Raw genomic sequence first — 11203 nt, forward strand, 5'->3', positions numbered from 1 at the left:
AACAAATCAATCAGGCCAAACATGTTTCAAAATTTTGCTAAACTTAACAAACAATTGAAAAATCACAATCAAAATCGAAATCGAAATCGAGCGAAAAAATGAACGCATACAAATTGGAATTGAAGTCGAAATTGAATCGAAAAACGAGAAATGCGAATCGAATCGAAAAAATGACAAGACAAATTGGTTTAAAGCATCCACGAAATTCGTGACAAATTATCAACGATCAGAGCACACCCAAATTGGCAAAATAGACACCACAAAATTATCCACCAGTTTACAAGGTCGTCCCCAAGGTCGTGGCAACTGCAAATGCAACTGCACCTGCAACTGCCAACGATCGGGGTGCAAATTTCCGAATCGAACCGAACCGAACCGAAACAAATCCGATTCGGACTCGGATTCGATATCGAATTTGAGCCGAGTTTCCCACCTTCGGCATTATGAACTGTGCAATTCGAGTTCAAAGTTCAACAACAACCATCACAAACTAGCCACAGCAACAGCAACAACAACAGAAACAGCAACAAAACAGTCAACAAACCGTTTTATTACCATTTTATTTCCATGCGTTTTCCCCAAAAAAAAAAGCCAAAACCAAAAAAAGGAAATGAGAACCAACCCGAAACTCCGAAAATGTGAGATTGCGAATCGCACTCCAAAAATGAATCTGAATTTAAATCTGAACTCGAACAGCGTTTTTTCAATACAAAATTCCTTGATCAAAACCAATGAGAGCCAGATAAATTCCGCACTAAAAAACCAAATGAAGCAACCGACCTAAGCAAAAGACTGAATTAAAACAGTTTATGGAAAAGCAAAGTTAGCAAATGTACATTGTTTTGAGCCTGGATTTGTTAGTGTTATAAAAGTAAACAAAACAAACAACAAACATACAGATACAGATACAAAAACAGATACAGATACAGATGCAAATGCAGATAACAGATACACTGACATGGACGAGGCCAAACTAACACCACAACAACTAGACATGAACGCACCGACTGCTACAAAAACTACTACTATTACTACTACTACTACTACAACTACACACAACTAAACAACAAGAAACAACCCAAACCAAACAAACAAACAAACAAACAAACAAACCAACCAAACAAATAACAACAAAGTCAAATATACAGAAAAGTCACTATTGTCTCTTTTTTTCTTCTCTTCCTTTCTAAATGACCGTTTAGGTGGCAGCACCGGCAGCCTACTCAGTGGCGTCATTGTGCCCGGCGGTAGTGGTGGCACCCCTAGTAATAGTAGTAGCAACAACAACAACAACAACAGCAACAATCAACAACAAAAAGTAGAACAACAGTCATCACCACACCAACTCCTCCAACAACAACATCATTCCACACCACATACCAACAGTCCACAACTGAAGCAGGAACAACCGAAATCGGGCGGCGGGAGCTGCAAGTCCAGCGACCTGCACATTGCAGCGGGTAGTGAGCGCAGCCTCTCCCGATCCTCCCAAGGAATGCCAGACGCCGGCGGGCACAGTGCCACGCCCTCGCCCACCGCCGCCTACCACAAGCGCGAGAGGGAGCGCGAAAGAGAACGCGAACGGGAGCGGGAGCGCGAGCGGGAACGCTCGCTCGACCATGAGCGCGACTTGGAGAGGCCAGGCGGCACCGGCTCACCACCACCGCCGCCGCCGTCGCACCACTCACATTTCGGCCAGCACCCATTGTCGCTGTTGCCCAGCCACCACCAGCTGCACGCGACCCACCACGAGCTGAGCGCCGCTGCCGCCCACCACGCTCACGCCCATGCTCATGCCGCCCACGCCCATGCCTTGGCACGCGCCGGATCGCCCATGGAGCACCATCACCTGTTGCACCACAGACGCGCCTCGCTCTCCCCCTCGGGGGCCGTTTCCTCGGCCAGCGGAGCGGGTGGACGCGGAGGCGGCGCTGGCGGACCGGGAGGACCCGGCGGCAGCCTGCTGTCATCAGTGCGCGCCCAGGACGTGGCCCAGGCCAATAGACTCCTCCTGCCCCTGCCCCTCAACGCCTGCCACCGGTGCGACGTGTGCGGCAAACTGTTGAGCACCAAGCTCACGCTGAAACGCCACAAGGAGCAGCAGCACCTGCAGCCGCTGAACAACGCCGTTTGCAACCTGTGCCACAAGGTCTTCCGCACGCTGAACTCGCTGAACAACCACAAGAGCATCTATCATCGCCGCCAGAAGAACCACCACTCGTATTTCCACCACGGCGCCGGGGTTAGCCAAGCGGGCAGTCCGGGCAGTCGGCTGCATCAGTCGCTCAGTTCGTTGAGCGCAGCAGCAGCGGCGGCCAACAATAGCGTTAATGTGGGCGGTGGATCGGTAGGCGGGGCCGGGGGCAATGCAGTGGCTGCTGCTGCAGCCGCAGCTGCCGCGGCGGCCGAACTGCTTCTCTCTCCGATCGTTGGCGCCGCTGCCGTGGCCGGGGGTACGGCCAGCTCCACGCTCCAGCTGGCGGCGGCGCACCAGCAGCAGCAGCAACAGTCGTCGCCGGGCATTGTCAAACCGTGCATGGACTTCTTATAAGATCAGCAGCAACTCTTGCAGCAGCTGTTCCACGTGGCGCTCAACAACTCCGCGGCGGCAGCGGCGGCTGCAGCGGCAGCAGCTGCGGCGGGTGGATCGGGAGGAGGCCCAGGTGGAGTGGGAGCTGGGCCGGAGTCAATCAACGGAGGCGGACAGGAGTACGGAGGAGTGCAGGGGCCGAGTGGCACGCCCACTGTCGATCTCACCCAGCTGGAGCACGCGGCCGGGGGCGGTGGATTCTCAGCCGCCGCCGCCCTGCAGCACCACCTGCCACACCACCTAGCACATCAGCATCCGATGTCCCACCAGCATCCCCACCAGCTGACGCACCAGCACCCGCATCCCCATCCGCACCAGCATCCATATGAACGCATGAATTTACTAGACCAATAAGCAAGGCGCCAGAAAGTATGCTACGAATGATGATCGGGCAACAGACACACGCACACGCGCACACAAAGGCACACACACACACACAAAGGAGGAGAAGGACGAGGAGGAGGAAGCGAGGAGGAGGAAGCGAGGAGGAGAACAAGGAGGAGGAGAAGGAGAAGAACCGACCGAACGAAAAAGGAGCAGAGGGAGATTAGGACTATACTACTACCACGTAGACATTTCAATTTCGGATCTCACAGAACGGAAAATTCAAAGACTTTTTCGGCCAGAAAAAAAAACGAAAGAAAACTAAAATACAATGGCGAACATCGAGATAAAGCAATGATGAAAGCGCAAGCTAGGAGAGGAAAGGAAGACAAAAACATTTTTAGGCAAATGGAAAAACTGTGATTATTTACGACTTGATTATAAAGCAAGCAAAAACAAAGGTCTTTTACGATAAAGCTATATATGTATATGTAGCTATATACAAGCATAATGGACACACCGACACACACACACACACACACACACACACGCACACTCATTCAGATCGCGTTGGAATCGTACTCGTATACATATAAGGATTTTTTTTGACCATCCCAAATTGGGATGCGAATAGAGTTTGTCACTAAACACTAGATTAGGAGAAGCAGCGCTCCAACGCTTGGAGCCTGGAGCACAGGATAGAAGACTGTTAACCATGCCACATGCCACATGCCACATGTCCATCCTCATGCTCATGCTCATGCCCACCCCACACACGCCCCTGAGTATTACCCAATAAATGCGCTGAATGTCATCACCCATCGTCACCCCGGCTCTGAATCTGAATGTGAATCCGATCCTGTCCAATCAGATCACATTCGATCGGGGCCGAAAGGAACCGATCCCCGTATCGATGCAGCCGGGGATCACACTGAATCGAAGTCACTCAACCAATGTGCAACATTTCCCGGTATATTTGTACAGCATACATATAACTATTCTATCTTCCTCACCACTGCACACTCATGAACAGAAAAACAACAAAAAAAAAAAACCAATGCATATATATATATTTTTTTTTGTTTTTTTGATATGATTGTAAGATACGATATATATATATACATAAACATATGTGTACATTTAGCAGCCACTAAATATTCATCAAATGAGTAGCAAGGTCAATGTAAAAACCACAACAATGTAAACCTAGCCCTAAGTGAACGAGTGTGTAATACGATTTTTTTTTTTACTTATCTACAACTAAGAGCGTTGCTCCTAGGAAACCACACACGAGTATACATAAATACATAATACATTTGTAAATGTATTTGCATAACTATGAGACGAATGCGATACGAATATAACTAAGACTATGACTCAGCATAACGCATACGCAGCAAAGCATAAATCAATTTTCGAGATGAAAGTCGGGTGGGCGGAGATCTTGGATCGTGATCGTGTATAGGTGGAAATAGCACTGAGTGGAGTTAATCAGATGAGTAAGTCGTGCGCGTTTCGAAGCTTGGGAAGTAGTGGATGGGAGTAACGGGGACCAGGACTGACTAGTGTTAAACTCAACCGAAGGGGGCGATGAGCACTCATCGATAAACGTTAGCTTATATGTATGTAGCTGAAACTCGACAAGGAACAATTTAATTGACGGTCCCCAGTTGAAGTGCCGGCACTTATGGTACGTACTATACTATGCTTTCCAATTGGCACACTTTGCGACTCAAAATGTATAATCAAAATTAGCGACCAGATATATGTAGATGATGATGGTTTACTTTGCTTCCAGCACACCTTAACTTAATTTGAAGACTGATCACTCGAAGTAGAACTTTGGAGGGGGGCGAGATTTAGAACTAGAACAGGCCGTATCAGGTGGTCTCAGGCAAAGAAACCGCAGGAAACGACAATATTTTTTTAGGCGCGTGCAATTTCATCTTGGATTTTTCGTTGGGGTCCCCATAAGCTTTGGGATAGCGATAGAAAGGATAGTAGCCTTAGTTAAAAGTCAGGCCTAAATGACCGATAGTATCTACATATATGAAGATAGAAAGGAAAAGCGTGAGAGATGAGGACAGGAAGTGGAAGTGGAAAAAAGTTTGAGCGCTGATACGTTATATGCGAGTATAGTCGAATTTTATATTTTATACAACCTATTATAATTAACTCTTAATGTAACGCACCCACGCATAATCTAGGCGCATGGCGAAATTTTCAATTTCCCCAATGTATGTATTTTTTTTCTTGCTTCTTTTGGCAAACGAAAAGTCTGAAAAGTCGATTAAGTTGAATCATCTACGTTTTGATACCAAAATTCGATTTACATAGCTTATGCACGTTCGACTACATTAAGTTCACCGTACGTACGAGTACACCCATAACCGTGTCCGTACCCGAATCTGTATCTATCTATTAATCTATAAGGAGAACCCTCCGTTTGTTACGCCCCACGCGATCTGAAATCGCCAGCTGCAATGCCATATACACATATACAGAGCATCCGAGTGCTCCGACCTCACCCCCAATGTCACCTCGTTTTTATTATATTCAATAAATGTGGAATTTGTAAATCCAGACACATGTATGTATGTATGAGTACCGAGTACCGAGTACTGAGTACTGAGTACTGAGTACTGAGTCCTGAGTACTGAGTCACACATAGCAGTTCAAGGAAGTGGAAGTTTAAATGTCGATTATTTAAAACATGTACTACTCACCGACTAACAGACATCGCGTATACAGTTCACAGTTTACAGTTCACAGATCACAAAAACCCAGTGTGTGTATGAGAGGGTCGTCATGTGAGTACAGAGCCCAGAAGTTACTCAACTTATTACACTGAGGACCTAGCCAACTAACTAAACTAACTAAATAGCATATTGATACTCGAAATAGCAGCAGTAAGGCCTCGATAAGCGAGGCGTCCTAACAGAAGAATACCGAAATACAGAAATACAAAAAACCCAAATCAGAAATGAGAATACCGATTAAACATCCGAATACCAACTAATAATCAATAGTAGGTTCGCCTGTTTATCTTGTGCACTAAGAATATTTTTTCCTATTCGTATAGATGTTTCCCTACAGCCTCCCCTAACCGAAGTTCCCAAAATCCCTTGCCAGTTAATTGAATGTATGCATACTGAACCGTATTATCCAATGAACCATTAGCTCCAAGCCACATAAAGCTTACAATTACAATTACATTAACAACTACAATTACAATTACAATACGCGATATTTAAAAATAAACTAAACTACAATAACAGCAACAGTAACAGTGCAGTAACTACATGGCTATACATACATAAGTAAAATAGCAAATCCGAGGAAGTAAGAGCAAATGACAGCTTACCCCCAGCATTCAATCGAATATGCATAGAAATAGAAACCGCAACCGAAACAGAAACCGAAACCAAAAGGTGTTGAGTGCAAAAAGGATGCGGAATGGACGTGGATTCTGGTGTTCCAAGATGTTCCATTCGGCTCCTTTCTACGCTCAGGATCAAGGACAAGCCAAATCAGTTAAATATCTTATCTAGTTGGAAACACTCACTCGTACACAAACGCTTGCATACTTATAGCTGTAGAAATATAACCCATACCAATATCAGTAACTACACCCACACCCACAACCACAGCCACAGCCACACCGATCGAAGATCAAGTCAGAATTCAAAAGGGAAAACCAACAGCAGTAGTATGAATACAAAAAGCAACAGACAGAAGTTTCCTTTGGCGACAATTTCGAATTGTTTTTCCCATAAGCTCGAACTTGAACTCGAACTCAAACTACAATAAAAACTATTAAGTTTTCCACTCTAGCCTAGTAAGAAATGTACATTTTTGTCTCCTGTACGTTCACTTGTACATATTATAAGCAAGGTGCCAGCACTAGAACTAACCCAAGCGGCAAGCCACTCCTACACACACATATATATGCAAAGCAAAGTAACGAAATAACAAAAACAAAAAACAAAAAAATAATAATAAAGAAAACGAACAAATTAAATAATTAATAATTTTATGTATTTGTGTAAGTGTCAAGCAGACAAGACAACTCTAAGGAAGCAAAACCAAAACCAAATCAAACAAATCCGAACCGAACCGAACTCATTCATTTCGTTATACGTAAATCGGAGAGAGCAAGATCATTGAAATCAGTCAGTCAAATGAAAACCGCACACAAAAACACAATGCAACGCAGACACTCACACACTCAGACAGACAGACAAAAGGAAAACGAAGTATTTTCATAATTAAAACAGAAATGATATCGTGTTATTATTTAAATAAATAGAATGTATATAAGTGAACCTTTGTATGTGCCGAGGATTTCTTTCTTAACCCCCCGGTTGTCCTGCTACGGGAACCAGGAACCAGGAACTGGGAACGGGAAACTTGGGGCTCTCGATTCTATGATTCAGTGTCCACTTTGCAATCTCCCCCCAGCCCATTCTCCCCCTTTTCTCCACGGCCCCGACTTGATCCCGCCCGACTACCAAACCTGTGACGCCGTTGAGTCCATGAGTCGATCTGTGCGAGTGTCTGGTGGTGGGACCACTCATTCTGTCCACTCCGCTCCACTTCATCCAAAACAACAACGCACCCACCCCATTGAGCGCAGAATGCCGCCTAACCCTGGCATGGTCGCTCTCAGTCTCGCCCCTGTCTCGCCAAACCCCCCGGCCTAACACCAGATCGCTATATTAATCCAATGTCACCCAACCTTCCAACCTTCCACCACCCACTACCCACTAAACTGATAACGCTAGTTGTAACCGTAACTGTTAACTGTCAGTCGATAACACGGGCCACTCATCACCGCCGGTGGTGGAGCACCACTCCACTCAGATCCAATCCAGTCCAGTCCAGTACAGTACAGTCCAGTCCAGTGGACTACGCTGACCCCAATCCGCTCCAAGGATGGAAGTTGGTGAAGGTGGTGTAGAAGCTGGAGCTGGACGAGAAATATATACCTATACCTTAAATTTACGTTTTGTATGTATATGTAATGTTATTTATTTATGTATTTTACCATTGCCACATATGCCAAACACTCGAACACACACCTGCAGCTGTTCACCGCACTGCTCGGTGGCTATTCATGTGTGGGCACCATTCATTAGAAACATTTCAGTTACTCCAACCCAGCGTAAGAATGGTCCGGCGCAACCAAGTTCTATGCGAATAAAAATACTATAAGATATCGGTCAATTTCCGTAGTTAGGATAAGGCTACAACCAAATACCAATACCAAATACCAATCATACCAAACCCAAATCCACCAATCCACCAATTTGCAGGAAACTCGCCCAAGAAACTCTTCTCATGCCAGCTCTGCGGTAAGCTCCTCTGCTCGAAAGCTTCGCTCAAGCGTCACATTGCCGACAAGCACGCCGTGCGCCAAGAGGAGTACCGCTGCGCCATCTGCGAGCGCGTCTACTGCTCCCGCAACTCGCTCATGACGCACATTTACACGTACCACAAGTCCCGTCCCGGCGAAATGGAGATGAAGGACATTAAGCTCTATAACCAGTTCAACTCGTCGATCTGAGACTCAAAGCCCTTGCCGGGCCGCCTTAGCAGCGTGCCACAGCAAAGCCAACAGCCACAGCAACAATCAACAGCGATGAAAGACAGCACGACCATGACCATGACCATGACCCCGACAACCATTACCACGCCGACTCAAACTCCAAGCCAGGCTCAGACTCCTACCTCAATTCCGATGGCAGATCACCAGGATCTAGCCATCTACCCAAAGCGACCAATGCCGCTGAATGACCAGTATCAACTGCTAATACAGCAGCGACAGATAATGACCCTGTACGACTACTACCTCTACCAGCGTAATAGTCACAGCCACAGTCACAGTCACAGTCGCAATCACGGTCAAAGTCACAGCAGCAGTCACGGTCCTTCAATTGCCACCACGAGCAACTAGATATCGGCTAGAACTAAGCTCAAACTTAAAGCAATGCCATTATGTAGTGATATATATACATACCTACCAATCTATTATACACGACGAACAAAAAATGTTTAGGCCCCATCTTTATTATTACGAGGTGGCGACGATTACAAACAATACAATTAATAGCGTATTATAACTAAAGACATTAGATGTAAGATAGTTATATGGGGACATTTGAAACACTTTTAGATTAGACCTAGATTAGTCGGATCAATCTATACATCGACTTGCTGACTTTTTCACAACTCACGCCTATGGACCAGTATATAGAATACGGATATACACTGTTTACACTCTGTGGCCTTCTTTTACCTTATACCTCATACAACGTACTCGTAGTCAATTTTACAATTATAGCTATTTTCGTGTTTCTGTTGGTTCGAAAACGGACGGACCTCGCACAAGTTGCCTTTCTGAATATCTGCGTAATTTTTCACTCTACCTGGACAAACTGGACAGATTATAACGTGCTTTCTTCCGCAACATAAATATACTACTATGAAGCAATAAAATATATACATATATATATATATATATATTTATAACCTATATACAATATAAATCGACGACAATAGTTGATAATGAAAGTAAGGCGCAAGAATATAACTTAGGTGTAAGTCCCCAGTTTGCCGATCAACTTGTGCCTAGAGCTATAGATGTTGAAGCAAGAGCAATAATGGCGTGGCAGCATGCGGCTCGGCTTATCTCAACCAGATCAAGAACAACTACCAAATACAGTTTGTCGAGCGGAGAATAAGATCGAGATGCAAGAGAAGCAAAATCCTGAATCTTGCCCAAATCGGAGGGATGATGTAATGATGTACCAGAATGCCAGTGCCGCAACTTGAAATTTACTCGCTACCAGCGTCTCTCTACTCGCACCCGCTACTCGTTATTCAGTCAGTAGACGATCGCGCGCTTGCTAAAGGTTAGCCCAACATCTTAAACTACATTGGTAGCCAAGTATCCGACCATGCGCCGATACGTAGTTAGTACATACATGCTATCTCCCTCTCATGGCCACGTTCTACACACTGTCCTACTCTCTACTGAGGCCAGCCGTCCCTATTCGGCTGAATCTGCATCTGTCTGTACAAGCATTTCTTCTTCCTCTGTATCTATCCTTTATCTCCTTGCCAAACACACTAACGATCCATTAAGCGTGCTTCGCCTTCTTCGCGAAACGCTCTAATCTGTACAAATTGTTTCTAGATGAAAACAATTAACCCGACCAACCACTGCGCAACATCAGTCAGTATATGGTCAGCTTGGCACTAAAAATATGCACACTCCTCGTCTAAACTCGCCGCTCTGGCCACCATCCGCCTAAGTACTCTTTTGTATATTGTAAACCATTGTAAATTGCCTGCTCATTCGCGCTCCGAAATCAACTACCAGTTCTCGATCTGGCTCTCTCTTCCACTAGACTCGCCGTAGCTATAATCTAACCACTCATGTACAAAGAACATCTGCGACCTGTAAGTACGACCCACTCACTCGCTACTGTAGTCGATCTTCCTCTCGCTCGCTCTCTCTCTCTATCTCTCTCTATTTCTGCCTATCTCTTCGTTTTCTACTCGCTATATCTTATTCAACTCGCTTACACGTCTAAAAACATGAAATACTCCAAAGCTAAGCCACTTTTAGATGTAACAACAGGGCGCTCACCTATCTATCATCTCTATTCACTCTCTATCTCAAGTTTTACTAACCGTAGTGACCAGAGCGATCTCGCTCCTCCCTGATTGATTTGGACATTTTCAGCTAAAGTCGCCAGAACAATCACCCGGATGCGGTGTTTTGCCATTCCTCCCACTAACACCCCTTTCTCAACTCCTTTGTACATCTGATCTTCGAACCTCTGCTCCTCTTACGCAGCGTTGACTTGGCATCTGCGTTTCCGGTACTCGTATTGTTGTCACTTTCCTCTCTCTTTATTTTCTCTGTCTCATTACCTACTGAACCCTTTGATGCAACTGTAAAAAACTAAGAGTACTACCCACATATGTAAAACAACACTATTTTCAACTATTAATAGAAATATTGAAAAATAGATAACCAAAAAATGTTTAACGAACGCATCAACCACAAATAGATCCTTAGAAATCAGAATCTGCAAATATTTAACTTTTTGTTTTTGGTAAGTTTATGACGTCGAAGGGCCACGAATATACACACATATGTAAATGGAATCCAGATTCGCCACGCTTCTTTTACGCTTAATGTATCGAATCGAGTCCGGGGCCCCAACTATCTACTGCAATCATAGTTTCTCATTTACTTATCGCTTTCGTTTCGTTAGA

The 11203-nt window shown here is 45.1% G+C and overlaps 2 protein-coding genes across 12 annotated transcripts in view; one reads left to right on the plus strand and one right to left on the minus strand.

Annotated features, from left to right (window-relative positions):
- Positions 1 to 11203, minus strand: part of Mur2B (Mucin related 2B) — a 145235-nt gene that overhangs the window by 122609 nt on the left and 11423 nt on the right. The gene's annotated exons all lie outside the window — the stretch shown is intronic.
- The window catches only part of br (broad), an 89738-nt gene that overhangs the window by 71031 nt on the left and 7504 nt on the right, over positions 1 to 11203 (plus strand). For 5 of the 11 annotated variants that reach the window (NM_001144672.3, NM_166897.2, NM_001169167.2 and 2 more), the window contains one exon: positions 1203 to 3216. The exons of 2 other annotated variants lie outside the window; for them this stretch is intronic. In NM_001144672.3, coding sequence (NP_001138144.1) covers positions 1203 to 2551 — 1349 coding nt within the window. In that variant the 3' untranslated portion in view covers positions 2552 to 3216. Of the gene's footprint in view, positions 1 to 1202; positions 6901 to 8229; positions 9829 to 11203 lie in introns of those variants that run through there. 4 more of the 11 variants (NM_166893.3, NM_001382013.1, NM_001201596.3 and 1 more) reach the window with 3 other exon arrangements.

The sequence above is a fragment of the Drosophila melanogaster genome, chromosome X, assembly GCF_000001215.4.
Source record: "Drosophila melanogaster chromosome X".
NCBI lineage: Eukaryota > Metazoa > Arthropoda > Insecta > Diptera > Drosophilidae > Drosophila > Drosophila melanogaster.